The 21,810-nt window shown below is 63.4% G+C and overlaps 1 protein-coding gene across 2 annotated transcripts; it reads left to right on the top strand.

Moving 5' to 3' along the window:
• The first annotated feature begins 14,325 nt into the window (after positions 1-14,325).
• TLE5 (TLE family member 5, transcriptional modulator) lies at positions 14,326-21,385 on the top strand. Of its 2 annotated transcripts, none has more exons than XM_081284913.1 (7): positions 14,326-14,757; positions 15,161-15,258; positions 18,327-18,390; positions 19,214-19,258; positions 19,590-19,652; positions 20,485-20,559; positions 20,635-21,385. In XM_081284913.1, the coding sequence occupies exons 1-7, from the start codon at positions 14,731-14,733 to the stop codon at positions 20,851-20,853; spliced, it is 591 nt and encodes a 196-aa protein (XP_081141039.1). In that variant the 5' UTR covers positions 14,326-14,730; the 3' UTR covers positions 20,854-21,385. The 2 variants fall into 2 exon arrangements, with proteins under 2 accessions (XP_081141039.1, XP_081141038.1); XM_081284912.1 differs by having other exon boundaries at positions 14,331-14,757; positions 20,632-21,385.
• The last annotated feature ends 425 nt before the right edge of the window (positions 21,386-21,810 follow it).

Here is a 21,810-nt window from a genome sequence, read left to right as displayed (position 1 = left end):
GCGGCCGCCCAGCGGCACCAGCAAGTCTCTCCTGGGGGTGCCGGGGACAGAACCCTGGCCTCACGCCAGTGGGCAGCACTAGCCGTGAAGCTGCGCCCAGACCCGAGAGAATGTGTGGGGCTGGACAAGTGCGCTGCTGCCGCCTGCCTGGAGTCGGAGCCCGGGGAGACGGAGGTGTGCGGGGCGGTGAAGGGCAGGGAGGCCTGGAGGTGCCAGCAGCGCTCTCCTGCCTGTGGAGGGCCCTGCTGGGCTGGGGGAGACCAGAGTGTCCAGCAGGTCAGGGGAAGCTGGGGCCCGGCGGCCTGTCCTGGGCCCAGCCTCAGCTGCCCCGGCTCTGGCTGCCCCACCCCAGCAGGAGGCAAAGTCCACGCCCCGCTCCTCGTGGCCGGCTCCCCGTGGCCGGCCCCTCCCGCCAGCCTGCTTTCTGGTGGCCTTGGCCCCTGGACCTTGCGGGAGGGGGGTTTATGAGGGTCCAGGGCCAGCAACAAGGCCGTTTGCTGGCACAGGGCCAAGGGCAGGCTCAAAGGTGGCCCGGGCCTTGGCAGGTGGGTGGGGCTGGCAGAGGGCACCTGGGGGCCGATGGCATGTGTCCAGCATCTGGAAGGCCAAGGAGTGCCTTCACCAGTTCATCCCATGCACACTTCAAGCCCGTGCCCATGCCTCCCCGCCCACGGTGCTGGCACGAACCCAGGTCTCCGTGGGCTGGGCAGGGGCTCCTTCCCTGAGCTGCACCCCCGGCCCTTAGTATTTTATTTTGAGACAGAGACCTAAGTGCTGAGGCTGGCCTCCAACTTGCAATCCTCCTGCCTCGGCCTCCCAAGTCCCTGAGATGACAGGGGTGGCCACTGCGCCCACTCGCTCCCGCAGATACTTCCTCCCCACAGGCTCCCTGGCCCCAGGCCCTCCCTGGACCTCAGCCCAGCCCTGAGCCCCTCAGGGCCCCCGGGCCAGGCTCCTAGGAACACCATCGTCCATCCTCCACCCCAGGGAGGTGCCCCTGTTGCTTCTTTCTTCCAGTTGAGCTCCCACGTCCACGTGGCAGGGACCCCTGGCCATCTCCCCTCCCCACGCACCCTGTCGTCTCTCCTGACGTGGAACCGATTCCCCAGCTCTGAGCAAGAAGCCACCTCTTTCCAGCCCCACCCGCAGGCGGAGAGCACTTGTGCCTGACCCTGAGGTCCCCGACGGGCAGCTTCTGTTCATCCTTCAAAGCCCCAACGGACGCCCCGACTCTGCCAGACCCCGGGAACGTGGCGGGCGCCGCCCTGCCCAGGCCCTGCCCAGCCTCGGCTGCCTCGCCCGCCTCCACCTCGTTCCACCTGAGAGCCTGTGTCCCCCCGCCCCCCGTCTCCCCCAAAGTGGGGACTTTTCAGTGGCTGAGCCCACGGCTCGGACTTTACTGGGCCCTGGGGTGGCCTCGCCCATGGCAGGGTGCAGGGGGGCATCCAGAAAGGTGGCAGGGCCGGCGGCTCAGTGGTGGGCACCCACCTGCAGTGAGGAGGCCCCGCACCCCCACCCTGCACCACGGAGACCGAAACAGAAGGAGGGTGGTAGGAGGGCGCTTAGGACTGGGCGGAGGGGCTGGGGCGCGGCCCAGAGGAGGCGCCTGCCTGGCCGGGTGAGGCGCTGTGCTCAGTCCTCAGCACCGCCCCTGAATACGTAAATAAATAACCCACAAATAAAATAAAACGTCCACTGACAACTGAAAAATAAATGAAAAAGATTGGAGTCAAGTCCTGCCCCGCCTCTGCCCACAGCCCTCCATGGCTCCCAAGTCCCTTGGGGTCAAAGCCTGAGTCCTCCCTGCAGCCCACAGGGTCCTGCGCAGCCTGCCGCAGCCCCTCCCTTCTCCTCCCTCCCCCTCTCTCCTGCTGCAGACACGTGGGGGTCCTCGGGCTCCTCACTGTGCCCCAACACTCCAGGCTCGGTTCTGCCCCAGGGCCTTTGCGTGGCCGAGCCCTCCTCTGCCTGGAGCAGCCCCCTGAGACAGCCCTCCCTGCAGTCAGCTCTTCCTCCCTGACCTCTGACCTAGCCCCTTCCTCCTCTTTCAGTTACTGATCCGTTTTTTTTTTTCTTTTGGATTCAAGGATTTTCACTTTTTAAAAAAGTTGAGAATTCATATTGCCTTTAGTTACTTCCACGCTCAAACTTGGGCCATTTGTGGCCCGCAGGGCCCCTTCAAGCTGACCGCTGCCTGGCTGCCAGGCCCGTGGCTCTCTGAGCATGCTCTACTGTCCCGCGGCAGGACCCCGCAGCCTGTCCCCGGCCTCCAGTGAGCTGCGTCCTTCTTTTGGACAATGAGGATCAGGACCCAGCTGCGTGCAGATCACCCCAGGCCTGTGGCACCCGTGGACCCCGGAGTGTACGGGCACCCTGTCCACAAGCCACCTGTCCTGTCCTGGTGACCAGCTGCCCGGCAGGCCCGTCGTCCCAGTGAGTGGGGACTAGGAGCCAGTCCCGGGGGCCGGCCTCAGCAACCCAGCAACAGCCTCTCAGAGTGAGGCAGGAGGCCAGGTGCCTCACTCTGAGAGACTGATGCTCAGGACGCTTCCCTGGTCACTTCTGGGTGTCCTGGGCAGCGGGATTCCCCAGAGGCCCCGCGGTGACCGGCGATGACCGGCGGTGACTGGCGATGACCGGCTGAGGCGTCACCTTCCCCCCAGCGGCTCCTCGCTGCAGCCCGTTGACCAAAGGTGCTGCCATGGGGTGCCCCCTGTCGGTGACCTGCCGTTCCCCTCGCCCGGCGCTGGGAGGGAGCGGCCTCCGTGTGCCAGGCGGGCACCCACCCCCAGCGTCATCCTCTCTGATGACTCTGGCAGTGTCCATGTGTCAGCTGTGGGGACGGCACCTCTACTTCACTTGTCATTCTGCGGGGTGCTGAGGACGGACCCCGGGTCCCGCCCGCGCTGGGCGAGCTCTGCCGCTGGGCCACTGCCCGGCCCTCCGACAACTTAGAAAAGAAAGTCTCCCACCTCTGACCGGGCCTGGCCTGTCGCCCACTGGGCCCTGAGCCTGCCGTCCTGTGGTGGCCCCCGCACTCAAGGCTGGGGCTGCACGAGAGGCTACCCATCTTGCCCCTCTGTCACCCTTTATCTGAAGCGAGCAGTAACGTGGTGGCGGAGGCGGCCGGACCCAGCTGGGAGGCCACGTGGACAGTGTGGCCAGCGGCGCCTGCCCCCCGCGCCCTGCGACCCTGGGGACGGCTGCAGAAGTGGGGCTGTTCTTTGACTCCTGGGGCCACCTGGAGCCTGGCCAGGGCTCCGCCTGCCCACCCCCCAGCCTCCTGGGGAAAGGCCAGGGGAGGACCTGGCCTCGGCAGCTGCGTGGCAGTGTGGGTCCAGTGGTGGCCCCGTCCCCCGCCCGGCCTGGCAGATAAGATGCAGGAGGGCGTTGAAGGTGAATTCCAGGGAGGTAGCCAGGGACCTCAGGGACAGCACTGGGCAGGACCCACGGGCGCTCGGCCACCCAGCTCCACCCCAGCCCCCACTATTTTCTTTTGAGGCAAGGTCTTGCTGTCACGGCTGGCCTCCAACCGCCATCCTCCTTCCTCAGCCTCTCCCCAGGGAAACAGTCTTGGCCGGGGGGTCCTGGCCTGGACGGGGCAGAGGCCGGGGACACTGCTCGGCACCCAGCAGGACCCAGGATACCCTCTCAGGAAGGTCCAGCCCCAGAGGCAGACAGGGCCAGGAGGATGCTGGCCTACCCCAGCTCAGGGGGGCTGAGGGGCACCGCGTGCAGCCCACAGGGGCAGCTGCCTAGGACCCGTGCCCGGGGAGGGGACAGCGCCACCTGCGCTCCAGACGCGGGCGATCCTGGGGAGGGGCTGCCCCCTTGTGGACGCAAGTGGCCCTGCAGTTTAGCTCCCAGAGGGCAGGGTCAGGGCTGCTGTCCCCGGACCCCAGCAGGCGGCCCTCACTTTCCGCCAGGGTGGCAAGTCTTCACTGGGTGCCACCCCACGCGGCGGCCGCTGAGCCTGCGGGTCCTCGAGGCCTGGCCAGGGCAGCTTTCCGTTTTCACCGAGTTCAGCACAAGAACCCAGGGTGAGGCGACAAACACAGGTGTCCCCAGACATGCCCTGGCGTCTCCTGGGGACAGAGCGGCCCCAGTGGAGAACCCCTGGGTGCCGGGATCCCGTGTCCTGCGGTCCTGTCCTGGGAGGTCCTGGGTGCGGCCACCCGGAGCCCTGGAGCCGGGCAGGGGCGGGGTGGTCAGGCAGAGCCTCCTGTCCGGGCTGCCGCCTGGGGGCTGCTCTGGAGCCCGCCCGGGCAGGGCCGCCCGTGTGTCCCATAAACAGGGTCATGTTGCCCCGCACCGGGGACGCGGCTGGACCTGCCCCGGGGTGGTGTCCTGGGCTTGCCCCTCCTCCAGGCCAGTTGTGACAACAAATGTCCCCATGTCCAGGAAGCTCGGGCCCTCGCTCTCCAGAGCACTGGCGCGTGGTGGTGGGCACATGGCGGCTGCTGGCCACCCGCGGCTCCCGGGTGCTCAAAACCACATGGGGCGACCCAAGAACCAAATGCTGAATCTCCTTTCACTTCCATTCACCTAAGTGCAAACAGCCCCGTGCTTCTCTGGTGGCAGGAGCAGGGCACGCGCTGTGCCCACAGTACACCCCAGCATGTCCGGTGTCGTGTCCCCGGTGGGGGAGCGTGTGAGCATTCGTCCCTGCTCTCCTGAATGGATACACACCGATGCCTGGCAGTGCCAACCGTCTCTGAGCACGTTCCTCCCGTGGGCCAAGACCCTGCACTCAAGCACTGCGCCATCTTGCAGAAGAAGACACTGAGGGTCAGAGAGAGCAGCTGCCCAAGTGCCCTCACCTCCGAGCCGGGCCAGCAGGGGACCTGTGTAAGCCAGCTCAACAGGAGCTGTGTTCAGAGGCGGCCAGGGCTTGTCGGGGGAGAGGCTCAGGCTGGAGACCATGGGAGGCAGGGAACCCGGCTGAGTCACTGGGAGAGCTCTGGCCCCTGAGGGAAAGGGTCCGGTGGCCTGGCCTGGGGCGGGGTGGAGTCATGGTGGGTTGGAGCCTGCGATCCACTCCTGTGGGTTTACAGCTGTGAGACTTGTTTCTATTTTACTGTGTTTTTTGCAGGGCTGGGGACTGGACCCAGGGCTGCGCTGCCGCTGACCACATCCCCAGCCCCTTTTAGTGGGTATTTTGAGACGGGGTCTCTGGAACTGTCATGCTTCTCCTTCTGGTCTCACTATGTTCCCTAGGCTGGCCTCGAGCTTGTGATCCTCCTGCCTTGGCCTCCCAAGTTGCTGACAGGTGTGTGCCACTATGCCCACCCTGGCACAAACCTTCTCTCTTTTTAAGTGAATTGTCTCAAGAGTGTTGATTTAGTACCAATAAACTGACTAACTCCCCTCCCAAAGACCCCCGCCTCCAAATGCCAGCCCTCTGGGGCCAGTGCCCCAACATACCAACCCCAAGGTCAGTTCAGCTGCAGCAGGTGGGCAGAGCGCCCAGGCAGCAGCCGCTGGGCTGGTCTGTCTTCTGTTGCTGCAACTAAACACCAGACACCAGGCGACTTATTAAGAACAGAGGTTTATTAGCTCACAGTGGTGGAGGCTGGAAGTCCTTAAGCAGGTGCCTGGTGAGGGCCACATCCTGACAGGCGGGGGCAGGGGTGGGGTGGGGGGTGCCACAGCAGGCCGTCAACTGCCATCACCCTGTTTGTTTTTCGTGTTTTGTGTGCAAGCTCTCCTCCCAGCCAGGCTGCAAGGACCACAGCAGCTTGGACCTCTCTGAGGGCGACAAAGGTCTTGGTCCTATGAGCTCCTCCAATCGTTGCAACTTGGGGGCACAGGCCCACTTCCCCCATTTCCTAGAGGGGACACTGGGAGGTCCCTGAGATTGTCCACAGCCACACAGGGGAGGCATGTGGGCATCTGGCTGAGACCCACCGGGAGAAAACCAAGGCCAAGGGCGTGGGCAGGGAGGGCCTCGCACCCCACTGGGCTCCCTCCACCAGCACCTCCCACCTGCGCCCCCTCCTCCCTCTCCTCCTCCCCCATCCTCCCCGGCCTCTCCCCCACTACACCCTCCCCCTTCCCCTGGCCCTCCTCCCTCTGTCCTATTCCCTCCCCTGTACTCCCCTGGCTCCAGCCCCTCCCCTTCCCCCTCCCACCCTCCCCCATCCTGTCACCTCCCCCCTCCTCCCCCTCCTCCTTGGCCCCTCCCCATCTCCCCTGGCCTTTACCCCCTCCCCCAGTCCCCTCCTTCCTCGCCCCTCCTCTGTCCTATCTCCTCCCTCGTCCTCCCCCGGCTCCTCCCCCTCCCCTTTTTCCCCCTTGCACCCTCCCTCATCTGACCCCTCCCCTCCCACCTTCTCCCCTTGCCCCTCCCCCGTCCTCTCCCACTCCTCTCCCTTGCCCCTCCCCCATCCTGTCCCCTCCTATGTCCTCCCCTGGCTCCTCTCCCCCTTCTTCCCCTCGGCCTCCCCCCTCCTCGTCCTCCCCCTCCACCTCCAGCCACAGCAGCAGCCTCAATGACGTCACCTGACGCACACCAGGCCACCCACAGCCTTTCCTTACAGGGCACAAAGATGCAAATGAAGGAGTCATGTGACCCAAGACTGGCCAATCACAGCCTTGTACCCAGGCTATCCAGAGTGCCTCCTGGATGTCACGTGACCTAAGACTGGCCAATGAGCATGAGCTCAGAGACAGGCTGTAATTAAGCCGGAATTGGCTGGTGTTGCTGAGCTCAAGAGGGAGCCTGAAGCTGCTGGGACGGCGCGTGCCCCTGGGCGGCAGCTGTGCAGGAACGAAGCCCGCCCCGCCAAGCCCCAGGAGCAGCAGGAGTCCCTGGATCCAGCCATGCCTGAAGTTAGCTTGACCTCCTGATGTTAAGTTCCGTGCACTAGGGGCTGGAGATGTGGCTCAAGCGGTAGCGCGCTCGCCTCCTCAGCACCACATACCAACAAAGATGTTGTGTCCGCCGAGAACTAGAAAATAAATATTAAAAATTCTCTCTCTCCTCTCTCACTCTCTCTTTAAAAAAAAAAAAAAGTTCCGTGCACTAAAACCAGTTCCCCCCCTTTTTGTTGTCTTTATTGTCGTCCCTGGCATCCCCCAAATTCTAAAGGAGGTGAGAGACCACTGCGCTGAGCAGGACGGTAAGGACCTGTGCCAGGCTGGTCGCCTTACAGTTGGAGGGACAGGACTAGATTCTGAGCACACCCATGAAGCTGGAACCACGGCGTGGTGTCGGAGTGTCACCACGTAACGGGCAGTGATGAGGGGCTGGTCCTGCTGCTGGACTGCAGGTGGGCACGCAGGTCTCTGATCCCTGGTGTCTGGATGCGGGCCTGGCACACAGTAGCTGCTCAATAAATGCCTGTCGTGCTCTGGGAAAGAAGGCAGGCAGGCTCCCAGGCCGCCTCTTGGTCCTTGGTTTCCTCCGGGTTTCCCCCTTGGAACAGGGCGCCTGGGTGTCCCTGCAGGGATGGGCTCCCGGCCCGGCCAAGGCCCCAGTCGCAGATGCGCGGGTCCCTCTGAGAAGGGGCAGGGCGTGCGGGGAGCCTGGGCAGCCCCCGGGAAGCCCGAGGTCAGCACCTCGTGGTCCGCCGGGCGGGGGCTTCCTGTTTCCCGCCGCTGGGTGGACCGTGGGTGGGAGGGCACACCCACCAAGGCCACGCGGTACCCTTCGGGGTTTTTGGCGGTGCTGGGAGGGGACTCGGGGCCTCACGCTGCCAGGCCAGCGCTGACCACTGGGCACACGGAGCCTGTGCGTGGCGTTTGTGCCGCAGGTAAGTCACCTGGCAGACCCCGGCTCTGCTGTGGGATGAGGTGACCCTGCAGACCCGCCCTGCGGCCGGGGCGTCCTCCTCCGCCGGCGGAGCCTCTGCCCAGGAGAGGCCGACTGGAACCCACCGTGGCGGCTGTGTGTCCCTGGGGAGCCCGTGTTCCAGGGCCTGAAGCCTCAGCGACCAAGACAGCCTCAAGTCGCCTGTTCCCCATCCTGTCCCCCTGTCCCATCCATCCCTGTCCCAGACGGGGAGGAAGGCGACGGGACAGACCCGGGATGCTCTGCCACCAAGCCACGCCCAGCCCTGCTCCTTTCTTATTTTGAAACGGTCTCACTAAGTTGCTGAGGCTGGCCTTGAACATGCCATCCTCCTGCCTCAGCCTCCCCAGCCGCTGGGACGACAGGTGGACTGGTGCAGTAGGGACTCACGGAGCTCTTAGTAACTTGCGTTCTGAAGCTCTGGGGTGGGGGAGGCCTGCCTCCCGCAGCTCGCCTTCAACAGCCAAGGGAACAGCACCTCACAGGTGGCCAGGGCTCCCTGCATGGGGCCAAGGGCTGAGAGGCCCTGTGAACAGGGTCAGGGCAGGCAGATCCTGTGGGTGTTTAAAATGATGTTATTTCAGTCATCCCAGCTACTCAGGAGGCTGAGACAGGAGGGTCTGAAGTTCAAGGTCAGCCTGGGCAATTTAATGAAACCATTTCAAGTTAAAAAAAAATAATAATAATTGAAGAGGCTGAAGATGTAGCTCAGTGGCCAAGCGCTTGCCTAGCATGCGTGAGGCCCTGGGTCTGATTCCCAGCACCACGTGTGAATGAATAAATAAGTAACCTAAAGGTCCATCTATCTACACACACACACACACACACACACACATCAAAAATAAATAGGGGCCAGGTGTGGGCGCATCCCAGTGGCTCAGAGTCTAAGGTAGGAGGATCGAGAGTTCAAAGCCAGCCTCAGCAACAGCAAGGTGCTAAGCCACTGAGTGCGACTCTGTCTCCAAATACAAAACAGGGCTGGGATGTGGCTCAGTGGTCGAGGGCCCCTGAGTTCAATCCCCAGAACCAAAAAAAATAAATAGGGGCTGGGGATGCAGCTCAGTTGGTAGAGTGCTCCTCCCGCATGCACAAGGCCCTGGGTTCAGTCCCTAGCCACCCTAGTGGATGGGTGGGTGGGTGGATGGGTGGAGGGATGGATGGATGGATAGATGGATCAGTTGGGTGGGCGGGCTGGGGTGTAGCTCAGTGGAGCACCCCTGGGTTCAATCTCCAGTATCATAAAAATCAATCAATCAATCAATAAAACGTAAAGAAGTGTATTGTGTCATGCAAGGCAGGTGCCTGTAGCGCCAACCAGGGAGGGTGAGACAGGATTTGAGATTTGAAATGTTCTTACTAAGTTGCCCAGGCTGACCTTGGACTTGAGGCCCCCCTGCCCCAGCCTCCTGAGCCATCCTGCCTGAATGAAATACCAACGACTCTTCAGTCTTCAGCCCAGGAATCGGAGACCAGACTGAGCAGCACAGACAAATCCCGTGTCAAAAAATAATTAAAAATTAAAAGGAGGGCTGGGGATGTGGCTCAAGCGGTGGCACACTCGCCTGGCATGCATGTGGCCAGGGTTCAATCCTCAGGACCACATACAAAGAAAGATGTTGTGTCCGCTGAAAACTAAAAAATAAAATATTCTAAAAAAAAGAACCTAAAAGGATTTTTTTTTTTACTTTTAAAATTTGTTTTTCAAGCTGGGCACATGGCCAGGCCTGTGATCCCAGCGACTCAGGAGGCTGAGACTGAAGCAGGAGGATCCTAAGCTTGAGGCCAGCCTCAGGAGCTTAGTGAGACCTGGTCTCCGAATAAAAAAAAGGGCCGGGTGCAGTGCAGCTCAGGAGGCTGAGGCAGGAGGATCTCGAGTTCAAAGCCAGCCTCAGCAACAGCGAGGCACTAAGCACCCCAGGGAGACCCTGTCTCTAAGTAAAATACAAACTGGGGCTGGGTGTGGCTCAGTGGCCGAGTGTCCCTGGGTTCAGACCTCAATACCAAAATAAGAATCAGCTGCTAAACAGATGCCCTTCATGCCTGGCGGACGGCTCTGGTCTCGGCTGTGCGCACAGGGGCCTGGGCTCCAGCCGCTTGCGGATAGATTAATCAGTAAAACTAAAGAGTCAGTGAGGTGGCGGAGCAGGTGCTGGGGGGACACAGGGGAGCTGACCACCTCCTGCCCACGCCACAGAGGGACTGAGAGAACCGGGCACCTCATGGGGGGAGGACCCTGAGGTGCTGACCAGGTCACCTGCCACCAGGTCACCCAGCCAGGTGTCTGACGCCAGAGGCTCCAACCCAGAGCTGACCGCAGGGGCTGCCTGCATGGCCAGAAGGCAGCCACCTGCTTCCTGGGGCTCCGAGTAACGGCCACCCAGCCATCACTAGGGCCCATCTGTAACCCGGAGGGCCACTGGGATACGGCCCCCTGATGGCCCTAGGTGTGGCCCTGAGAACCTGGTGGCCAGGGAAGGCCTCGATGTGGATTGTGGGGCCCGAGGAGCCGGGGACAGTGGCGCGTGGGGCAGGTGGCTCCACACGGGGGGGGCAGTTTGTGCCCCCCCATTGTCCCTTCTGCCCAACACTCTCCCTGCAGGGAGCCGGCTGGCCTCCCCCCGCCACACAACCAGAGTCTCTGCCACGGGCTCTGGTGACTCCTGGATGCCATCAGCCAGCGCACCTAGGCTGGAGTGGCTCTGACCCCAGGCATTCGTCTGGGGACATCTGTGGTCGTCACACCCTTGGGGAGTGGTGAGCAGTGTGTGGAGGTCCGGTCTCTGCTCCACGCCCGCAGCCCCAGGACCCGGCACCCAGGGAGTGACCCCAGGAGCCTCAGCACTGCACATGCCCCAGCGCCCCCAGGAGAAGCCAGGTGTGCGGCCAGCGCCTGTCCCCTTGCTCCCCGGAGGCAGGAGCCGCCTGGCCCAGCCTGACCCCTGGCCTGCCACCTCCGCTGTGTGACTCTGGCCAGGTCCCCTCACCTCTCTGGCCATGTCTCAGCAGACACGAGGACACCCGGAGCCCGGTGCCAGGAGAGACCCAGACCCTCAGTCGGTCCCGGTGCTGCGCCCCTCCCCCGGCTGAAGAAGCCTTTGGACTCCGCTCCACGGGCCCCGCCCTCACAGAGGCCCACGCCAACCCCCGGTGCCCACGGTGGCCGGCTCTGTCTCCCACCCAGTGTGCTGATGCCCGAGCTCCAGTCCAGGTGGCTGCCCAAGAGAAGGGGCCTGTCCAACGCCCAGAGGGCTGGGTGGGCGCTGCATGGCCCCCCCCAGAATGCAGTCCCCGCCACAGAAGGCCCTGCCCCTCTGGAAGCTCCTGATCGTCTCTCTCCTCCTCTTCTGGCGGAGCTGAGGGTCGAACCCAGACCCCCCCTGAGTCCAGCTCCCACGCCCTTCTAAAGGCAGGCAGGGTCTCAGGAGCTGCCCGGTCCAGCCTGGGGCTTTTACTCCTGCTCAGCAGCTGAGTGACAGGCCTGTGCCACCACACCCAGCAGCGCTCCTCCAAGCAGAGGCCCCCATCTTCACTCTGTCCCCAGACTCTGGAGCCCATCCTGACCGGGACTCCGGTGAGACCGTGGGGTCTGCGATTGGGGAACACACTGGAGGCGGTCAGCCGCCTGCTCTGCTCCTCAAGGCTGGGCCCAGCCTGACCCGTGTCGCCCACCAGCTGACCTGGCCTGCCCCACTGACCCTGTTCTGGATTTAGCATGCTGATACTTGCTGCCCTTTTTTTTTAAATGGGTCTCATGACATTGCCCAGACTGGACTCAAATGGATTCCTGAGGTCCTCTGGTCACCCACCTCTGCCTGACAGTGGCTGAGACCACAGACCTGGGCCTGTTTGAGAAGTGATTGTCTTGAGCCAGATGTGGTGACGCACACCTACCACCCCAGCGACTCGGACACTGAGGCGGGAGGATTGCAAGTCGGAGGCCATCCTCAGTATGTCACCGAGGCCCACGGCAGCCAAATAAGACCGTCTCAACTCAGTTGGAAAAGAGAATAAGTCCATGGCGTCTGCAGGGGACCGGATGGAGCTGGGGAATAGCACGCTCAGGAAGCGAGCCAGTCCCCAGAACAAGGCCGAAGGTTCTCTCTGTTCAGTGGACGCGGATCCACAACGGGGGATAGGTAAATGGTGGGATGAGACGGTCATCGCTGCCCCAGGTACACGGATGACCACGCGCACGGTGCAACTCTGCGATGTGCACAACCAGAGAAACGAAGGCTGTGCTCCTCTGGCGCACCATGAATCGAAATGCACTCTGCTGTCATGTGTAACTAATCGGGGAAAAAAGAGACTCTGCCTCAAAAAACAAATCACCATCGAGGGCTGGGGGTGCAGCTCTTTGGTAGCACGCCTGGGTTCAACTCCCAGGACCGAGAGAGAAGGCCAGGGCCAGGCAGTGGCCACGCCCGTCATCCCAGCGGCTCCGGAGGCTGAGGCCGGAGGATCGAGAATTCAAAGCCAGCCTCAGCAAATGTGAGGTGCTAAGCAATCAGTGAGACCTGACTCTAAGTAAAATACAAAATAGGGCTGGGGTGTGGCTCAGTGGCCGAGTGCCCCTGAGTTCAGTCCCCCCACCCCACCCAGGCAAAAAAAGAAAGCAAGCCAGCCAGCCAAGATGATTTAAGGCCTGGTGTGATGGCCTCATGGGTCATCCCCGCCATTCTGGAGGCCAGACTGGGCAGCTTAGTGAGACCCTGTCTCAAAATATGGACTGGGGTTGTAGCTCAGTGGTAGAGCACTTGCCTAGCATGTGCGAGGCACTGGGTTTGATCCTGAACACCACATAAAAATAAGTAAAATAAAGATATTGTGTCTGCCTACAACTAAAAACACCAAAATCTAAAAAATAAATTAAAAAAAATAAAAATAGGGGTGAAGGTAGCTCAGTTGCAGAAAAGCTTGCCTAGCATATGGGAGGCCCTGAGTTCCATCCCCAGCACCAGGAAAACATGCCTGTGCTGTCTCCCAGTGTTATCTGCCTTCATCACTGAGCATGGCTGGGATGAGTTCAGCAGCAGCCTGCCTGCTCAGCTGGGACCAGGCCCAAAGAAGTTACAATCTTCAGGGAGCAGGCTGTGCTGCCCAGGAGGACCATAAAGTAACACCTTTGTTTCAATCCTTCTTTGAGGCCCACTCTGCACAAGGGAAATTATTCTTTCAAAACTGGAGCCAGATCATGGTCCTCCTGGGCCCACAGCTCCATGACTTCACCTCCCTCAAGGTGACAGCCTCCGTCTAGCTGGGCTTGGTGATACACACCGGTCACCCCAGTGACTGGGGAGGCTGAAGCAGGAGGATTTCAAGTTTGAGGCCAGCCTGGGCAAGTTAGCAAGGCCCTAAGCAAATTGGCATAAACACGTCTCAAATTAAAAAAAAAAAAAAAAAATTAAAGGGCTGGGGCTGTGGCTCAGTGGTAAAGTGCCCCTGGGTTCAATCCCCAGGACCGAAATCGGAGATAAGCTAAATCCTGTATGAGGTCCTGCGTTCCATCCCCGGGAGGCACCAGGGCTGGGCCTGTCATCCCAGCAACTCTGCAAGCTGAGGCAGGTTGTGAGGCCAGCCTTAGCTACTGAGACCCTCTCTCAAAATAAAGAAGGGCTGCAGGTGCAGCTCAGGGTCAGAGCACCCCTGGGTCCAGTCCACCCACCCCCATTCACAGAGAACTCAGAGAGAGAAAGGAAAGAATTGATTTGCAGGGCCCAGTGCGAAATAAAACCGGGAGGCCCCTTGTTCAAATCTGACTTAAGAATTTAAAACCTCACAGCAGAGCATTTCAGCCAGGCCCTCCGGGAGCAGCCCCTGGGCAGGCGCGGGAGGCAGCAGGCCCGGCTGGACCTCTCCCCAGGCTGCCTATTCGCCGGGGGCTTTGCATTTGCCTTTCCGGCCTCTTGACAGTGTCCTGATAACACAGCTCCACCCTGTGCATGGAGGGGGCGCCCCTCACTGCCGTCAGGGCGTCCTCTTCCGTGCCAGGCCCTCTCTGACACCCCCCCCGTCCTGCACCCTGTTTAACCTGTTTAAAGTAGCGCCTCCTGTTTTTCTCCTGGCTCTCACCACTGTGACCCGCCTGGGATTTGGCTCCTGTGCTTTGTCTCTGATGTGTCTCGGCCTCTACCAACCCAGGGACTGTGCACCCCGCCCCCACCCCGACCCTGAGTCCTGGAGGACAGCCTGGCACACAGTAGGCGCTCAAAAAATGTGTCCTGAAGGCGTGGCTCCTGCGAGGCAGGACGTACACCCGCCGCCTGTATACCCACAGAAGAGGAAACTGAGGCTCAGAGAGGACAGCCGCCCAGCTAGAGTCAAGGTCACCGAGCACGTCCGTGGCACGCGTCCAGGTCGCGCCATGACGGAGCCGGCGGCTTGGCGGCGGGCGGCCGGGCCCCTTTCTTTGACAGATGGGGAAACCGAGGCCCGGCCGCTCGCCAGGGCCCCCCAGCCCGGAGGCGCGGCGGCGCGGCGGGCGGGCCCCGGGGCCGCGGCCCGGGGCGGGGGCGCGCGTGGCCAAGGTCACCGCGGCGGGCCGGCCCGGGAGGCGGCCGGGGTGGGGATCCGCAGGCCTCCCCGGGCGCGCGCGTCCCCCCCTCGGCGGCGCGCACGGGGCTCGGGCGGCGGCGGCGGCAGCAGCAGCAGGTGGAGCCGGAGCCTCCGCACAGCCGAGCCGCGGCCCCGCCGGCGTCGCCGCCATTAGACAATAGCGCGGCGGCCGGGCGCGCGGGGAGGCGCCGGGCGCGCAGGAAGCGGGGCCCGGGGCGCGCCGGCCGGGCGCGGGAGGGGGCGCAGGAAGCGGGCGCGGCCGGGCGCGGGAGGCGGCGGCCCGGGAGCTGCTGATCGGCGCCGGGACAAAGGCGCGGCCCCCGGCGCCCCGAGCGGCCCGAGCCGGGCGCACAGCCGGGCGCAGCGCGCCCCCCGCCGCGCCTGACATGATGTTTCCGCAAAGCCGCCACTCGGTAAGCGGGGCCGCCACTCGGCAAGCGGGACCGCCACTCGGTGGCCGGGGCCGCCGCTCGGTGACCGAGGCCGGCGCTCGGTAAGCGGGGCCGCCACTCGGTGACCGGGGCCGCCGCTCGGTGACCGGGGCCTGCGGTGTCGGCCGTCTCCTTCGCGGGACCCCAGGCCCCGGCCGGGGCGCAGGGCGGCCGGGCCGCGAGCTGGACGCGCGCCCCTCCCCGCCCGGCGGCCGCGCGCCCTGCCCCCGCCGCGGCGGTCGGCGCGCCCCTGGCCGCGGGGCGGGGGCGGCAGGAAGCGGGGGCGGCGGGGGGCGCGCGGGCCGGGAAGTGGGGCGCGGGGGGGCTGCGGCGGCGCGAGCGAGGGAGGGGCCGCGCGCCGCGGTGACCGCCGCCCCTCCCCCAGGGCTCGTCGCACCTACCCCAGCAGCTCAAGTTCACCACCTCCGACTCCTGCGACCGCATAAAAGACGAGTTCCAGCTCCTGCAGGCCCAGTACCACAGGTGAGCTGCGTGCTGCGCCCAGGTGGCCCCTGCGCCGGCGACACGGGCCGGTGGGCAGCCGGCCCCCCCGCACATGCGCTGGCGAGACTGCGTCCCGGGGGCTTGTCCTGTGCCAGGCTCTCTTCTAAGCACTTCCCCCGCGTGACTGGTCCAGAAAGGCTCATTTCACAGCCGAGAAAACCGAGTCATAAAGCCTTCGTGGCGCACGCCTGTCATCCCAGCGACTGGGGAGGCCGAGGCAGGAAGGATGGCAAGTTCAAGGCCAGCCTTAGCGACTTAGAAAGGATGTGTCCCCAGATAAAAAATAAAGCCGGCTGGGATGTGGCTCAGTAGTAAAGAGCCCTGGGTTCAGTCCCCAGTACCAGTGGAGAGAGAGAGAGAGAGAGAGAGAGAGAGAGAGAGAACAAAACTGAGGGGTGGACATGTCATAATCTGCCCGGATACCCAGCCCCTGTGGTTTCTGAGCCCCCCCAGCTCCAATCCCCATTGGATAAAAGCTTTCCACAGCTGGATTTAGGGGCTGATCTTCCAGCTCTGTCACCCCCCAAAAAAGAATCTGCAGCCTGGTCACCTTCTCTCCCTGACTTCAGGGGAAGGTCTCCTAGCGGCCCTTCCAGTAGTAGTGTCACATCTCTGAAGGGCTCGCGAAGGAGCTGGGGTTGTTCTGAAGCCCACAGAGGTTACAGATTTTCTGTAGGAAGCAGCAAAACAGATTCTCACCCAGACTTCCCGGCTCCAGAATGCAAGTTCCCAAGAACTGGCTGTCAGGAGGGGACTTGCAGCCCAGCATGGTGGTCACACCTGGGATTCCAGCAACGCAGGAGGCTTGGCCAGGAGGATCCAAAGTTTGAGGCCAGCCTCAGCAACTCAGGGAGGCTCAGTTTCAAAATATAAAGTAAAATGGGCTGGGGTGAGGCTCAGGGGTAGAGCACCCCTGGGTTCAGTCCTGGGCATCAGAGGGAGGTCGGAGGCCACGTGCCTGGGCACCTTCGGGATGAGGTCTCCGGCCCTTTGTAGATCTGGTTGCTCCAAGAAGAAGGGGCACTTTTCTTTGTGGCTGTTTTAACGCTGCGCGGCCTTTTTTGGGTGCTTCCCAGGACTGAGCCCGAACCTCCGTTTTCTGGCTTCAAGCTCTTGCCCCATTTTTGTGCCCATGTCCAGGAGAGGGACACGAGGCACTGGCAGCCGGAGGCCTGGAGCTGGCCTTCCTGCAGGCCCGGGAGCTTGGTTCTGGTCCCTCGGTGCCTGGTGGCCCCACTGCACGCGGAGCCCAGGCGCTGGTCTTTGCGGCTGAGGGTCTGAGGGTGGCCACCCAGCCCCTCCCGTCTCTGAGAGTTACTCCATCTGTGAGGGGACCTGCCGCGTTGGGGGCACACTTGGGACCCCCAGGTGCCATGGCCCCGGGTGGCTGGAGCCTCAAGAAACACTGGATTCTGGGTGGGGGTGGAGCCAGGGCTCCTGGCACCCAGCTGCCCTTGGGTGGTGGTTCCCAGCTGTCGTTGGCACAGCACCTTATTTTATTTGTTTTATGTGGGGCTGAGGCTCGAACCCAGGGCCTCGCATGTGCTGGACAAGCCCCGGCCCAGCCCTGCAGTCGGGTTGGTAACGATGGCAACAGATAAACGTTTGTAAGAAACTTTCTTAGTTGTAGACAGACACAATAGTTTTACTTTTCTGTGGTGCCGAGGATGGAACCCAGCACCCACACATGCCAGGCAATGCTCTGCCACCCAGCCGCCCCCCGCCTAACACAGTGACGTTTTCTTTCTTATTTTCACGTCTCGTCCTTTGGATTGATTGGGGTTTTGTTTGGGGGTTGACCCGGGGGCTCCACCACTGAGCCACATCCCCTGCCCTTTTCAGTTCTTATTTTGAAACTTCTTGCCCAATGGCCCAGGCGGACATCAGACTGCCTCAGCCTCCCGGGCCTCCAGGGTGACAGGCGCGGCCTCCACACCTGACCAACAAGTGCATCTTTTCAAAGAATCTAGAAAAGCTTGTGGGGCCAAAGTGACTCTGCTGTGAGGGACCCCGCTGGGGTGGACGGGGTGCCAGGCTCCAGTGCTCGCTTGCGGATCAAGAAGCACTTGTTGAGTGCTTGCTGTATGCTGGGTTCTGTTGAAGGCTCACCCTGGCCTGGGAGGCGGGTCCTTACAGAGGAGGACAGGGTCCCAGGGAGCCCATGAGGGGCAGCAGTGTGGGGAGGTGCAGCCAGGCCAGCTGGGGCTCTTTGTCCTGGGGGCTGGGGCAGCATGCAGAGCCCCCTGCCCAGGGGCCTGGATAAAACCCGCCTGGAAGACAGGGACTTACTTGCCCCCCCCACCACCCCCCCACCACCACCCCCACCCCCCCCCCGTCCTTTTCCGGGTCTGGCACCTCCCTGCTGGCTCTCCCCCACGCCCGTGACCTGGAGGGTCTTGGAGAGGTGCCCCGGCTCATTCTTACTGGGACAGCCTGAAAGAAGTCACCTGGGCACTGACCCTGGTGTGCAAATGTGCAAGGTGTGTCTTTGCTCAGCACAAGGTGATTCAGTGGGGGCAGCTCTCCCAGCCCACTCCCCATTATGTACCCCCAAGGAAATGCAGGCCCGTGGCTGAGCCAGGATCCCTGGGTGTCCAGTCGGAAGCTGTACCTGGCACTCTGGGGCCTCCCTCAGCCTCTTCGCCATTTCTGATTTGTGTCTGGAGAGTTCTTCCCCTTAGTTGAATTCCTCCCCTTGGGCTGCTTCCTGGCTGTGTGACCTTGAGCCAGCTGCTCACCCTCTCTGGGCATCCACTGCATCTGTAAAAGGAGTATGAGTAGGGTTCAGCTGACGTCATGGGTGTTCCAAGAGGGCTCGCTCTGGCTCGGGCTGTTGCTGTGATTTTTGTGACTCTTCTGCCACTGTAGCCGCAGCCTGATCCGCATTACAGCTTCCCCTGCGCAGTCCAGCTGGACACACCTGCCCAGGAGAGCTGTGCTCCACCCTCCGAGGGGCTGGTCTTGCTCTGGGGGGTGCAGGGGGGGGGCTCTGCTTCCTGCACCCGGGGACCTGCACACCAGCCCTTCCCCCCCTTGTGCGTCCTCAGCCTGAAGCTCGAGTGTGACAAGCTGGCCAGTGAGAAGTCCGAGATGCAGCGTCATTATGTGATGGTAAGGTCCCCAAGCCTCCTGCGCATCCCCCCCTGCGGCTGCCGGCTCCGGGAGCCTGAGGGCTTGGGTGGCTCTCATTCAGCTGCCCCGCTGGCCTGGCTGTCCGCCTAGGTAGTGGCCGAGGTGCCAAACCGCCGGGTTGCAGCCCGGGCCTGCCAGGTCCCCGGCTGTCCTTGGCAGCCGATGGAGGAGGAGGCACCACTGTGGAAGCAGCAGCCAGGAACTGGAACTGTCGTGCACCCGCTGGGCCCTGGCATTCCATACTTAACCCCTCCCTGCCCGTGGGCGCTGGCAGGGTGACCTCAGAACCCCTACCCAGCCGCCCCTAGCCCTGTGGGCTGGGTGGTGAAGCGTTCCCAGGCTGGGCGGGCAGAGCTTGATGCAGGGGCCTGGGGTCAGAGAGGGCTGGAGGCCAGGGCCCTGCCGAAGAAGGCTGCCAGGAGTCCTGGGACAGGTGGCCCCGGTCTTGGGGACGAAGGAGCCTGCTGGACAGAGCTGGGAGGACTGGGAAGGTGCTGGGCTTCTCTGCAGGGGCAGTGGGTTTGGAGCAGGGGAGGGGCAGGGCCAGGTCTGAGGCTGGGTCTTGGGGGCTGCTGGCCCAGGAAGCAGGACCGAGGCTTTGTTTACCCCAGATCATTCACACCCAGGGAGCCTGGGCCACCGCAGAGGGACAAACATAAAAGCTTAGGAGCCTGGAATGTGGGGAGGAGCTGGCAGCCCAGGGCCCTGCCGGCTGCTGGACCTGGGGTGTGGGTGGCTCTGCCTGCTCCTGGCTGCTGCCTCCCTGTCTCTGAGGCCGGCCTCCCCCCATCTGTCCCCACAGTACTACGAGATGTCCTACGGCCTGAACATCGAGATGCACAAGCAGGTGTGTCTGGGTCGCCGGCTGTCCTCAGCCCTGAGGAGCAGCTCCCTCACCCTGCTACCCTGCCCCCTCCTACATGTCCTTCGTGACACCAGAAGAGGGGACCATGTGCCCATAGGGTGTCACCCGGGAGGCCCCTGGCCCTCTGGGCTGGGCTCCTGCCACCGCCCTGACCTGGGGTGTCGGGGGACCCCCTCCATCCCAGGGAGCCTTCCCCCTGCAGCTGCGCGGCCATTGCCTCCGGGTGCCCCACGGCCCCTGGGCTTGGAAAGAGCCTTGCCCAGCCTGGTGCCACCCTGCCCTGCCCCCCGGGACTGACACCTCTGTGTTCCAGGCTGAAATCGTCAAGAGACTCAACGGCATCTGTGCCCAGGTCCTGCCCTACTTGTCCCAGGAGGTGAGCCCAACCTGCAGGAGCGGGCACCAGAGCGGCCCTTCCTGCTGCCCACGCTGAGTGCCCTGGGACTCCCCTCTGGGAGCGCTCCAGTGACAGAGGGGGGCACTGCTCAGGCCAGGGTGTGGGCAGGGCTGGGGCGGTCACACGGGCTCGCGGGCGAGTACCACCCATGCACAGGGGTGCACACAGGGCTGCAGGGTGCAGTGCACCTCACCCAAGTCTCCTGGGCAGCCAGCTCTTCCCCCTTGGCCTCGGGGTCCAGGCTTGCCAGCCTCATGCCCCCTGGGCATCCTCTGGCTTGTGATTGCCCCCTGGCCCCACCTCATCTTCCCAGGGACAGTTCCAGAAGGATCCAGTGACAGCCCTGAGGAGAGGGCACTGGGAGCCTCCCAGCCTCAGACTTGAGGCTTTCCTTTCCAAACAGGCTTCCTGGTAGCCAAGGCAAAAAGGAGCCGGTGGATTCTGGCATCTAATGACAGTTTGAGGAGAGACACTCTGAGACAGAACTGCATTAGGAAGTGACCCTGAGCCTGCATTCCTGTCCCAGCCCAGCGGGAAGCAGGGGCTCCAGGGGCAGTTCTCAGCACAGACTCTGAGCGCTTAGGATCAGGACGTCCCAGGACAGTGGCGCGGGTGGCATCTTTTACTGGCCGGGTTTCACTCACAGGAAGTGGCCCAGGTTTCTCCGGCCACCGGCCTTTCCCCAGGTGTCTGCCCCGCGCCTTTTGAGATTTCTGCGTTTCTCCATTGGTCCCCATGGAAGTGGCTGGAGGGGGACTTTCTGGCGCGCTCCCCTGCCACCCCCCTGACCCCTCTCCCCACCCCCTTCCAGCACCAGCAGCAGGTCTTGGGAGCCATCGAGAGGGCCAAGCAAGTCACTGCGCCCGAGCTCAACTCCATCATCCGAGTAGGTCGGGGCCCGGGGGCGGGGGGCCCGGGTCCGGCCGCGGCTCACGCAGGCCCTCCCTCCACCCCGCAGCAGCAGCTCCAGGCGCACCAGCTGTCGCAGCTCCAGGCGCTGGCCCTGCCCCTGACGCCCCTGCCGGTGGGGCTGCAGCCCCCGTCGCTGCCGGCGGTCAGCGCGGGCTCCGGGCTCCTGTCGCTGTCGGCGCTGGGCTCGCAGGCGCACCTCTCCAAGGAGGACAAGAACGGCCACGACGGGGACGCGCACCAGGACGACGACGGGGAGAAGTCGGATTAGCCGCGCGGGCCGGGAGCGGGGACGGGGAGGCGGGGACGCCGCGCGGCCGAGGGGCCGGGGACGGCCAGGCTCCGTGGTATTTATGGTCGCCGGCCGGGGCCCTGGCCCTGCCCGCGCAGCCCCCTGGCTTCGCTCCCGCCCAGCCCCCTGCCTCCCCCGCAGCCTGAGCCGGTGACCCCTGCCCAGGTGGGCCACGCCGAGGAGGGCCACGGGGGACCAGGTCCGCGGGGAGCAGGACCTCGAGAAAGCCCTCCCTCCCTGCACCCCCTCCCGCACAGGCCACCGCCGCCCACCCCGGCACTGCATGCGACACCTCCCGCCCGGGCACCCCAGAGTGGCCCCGGACCCACCTGCTCCTCCTCGCTTCCCACGCACCTCCCCCGCCAGTTCCTCACGCCCCCAGCCACCTGGTCCCCTCCCCTCGCCCGCGAGGGGGCCGAGCGAGCGCCGAGAGCTGAGCGGGACGCGCAGAGCGGGACCGAGCGGGGGCGCCCGACTTCCCTTCACCCTTCCCAAATAAAGATGAGGGTACCACGTCGTCTGGGCTGGTGCTGTGTCGGTTCTCTTCCCCGGACCTTAGCTGGTCTTCCAGGGAAGGGCACACCACGGGGAGGAAAAAGGTTTCTAAGGAAAACATGCCCCGCCCCACGCGGCTCCTGTCCCCTGAAGGGCGACACTGTCTGGAGGGTGGGCTTCGCTCTGCCTTTCCAATGAAGCTGTGACTCGGTCCTGTGTTCCTGCCTCTGTGGGAAAGGGGCCGGCCTGGGGAGGAGGGCACTTCCTTCCACTCTGGGTCACCTGTGCCAGGACCGGGCACCAGGGTCCCAGGTAGGTGGAGCTGCTCACGGTGCCCACCTCCTTTTAATACCCAGCCCAGAGAGGGTGAGCTGGAGGCTTGGGGTTACACAGCATGGCCCAGACCCTCCAGACCACCTGGGTGTTTTTTGTTTGTTTTGG

The sequence above is a fragment of the Spermophilus citellus genome, assembly GCF_964194105.1.
Source record: "Spermophilus citellus genome assembly, chromosome: 3".
Lineage (NCBI taxonomy): Eukaryota > Metazoa > Chordata > Mammalia > Rodentia > Sciuridae > Spermophilus > Spermophilus citellus.
Note: the sequence above shows the minus strand (reverse complement) of the source record. Positions and strands in the feature narration are given on the sequence as shown.

Coding starts and splice junctions, on each gene's coding strand:
- TLE5 (XM_081284912.1), top strand. CDS start 14,731: ATGATGTTTCCGCAAAGCCGCCACTCG. Junction 18,391..19,213: donor TGCAGCGTCATTATGTGATG/GTAAGGTCCCCA, acceptor CTGTCCCCACAG/TACTACGAGATGTCCTACGG. Junction 20,560..20,631: donor AGCTCAACTCCATCATCCGA/GTAGGTCGGGGC, acceptor TCCACCCCGCAG/CAGCAGCTCCAGGCGCACCA.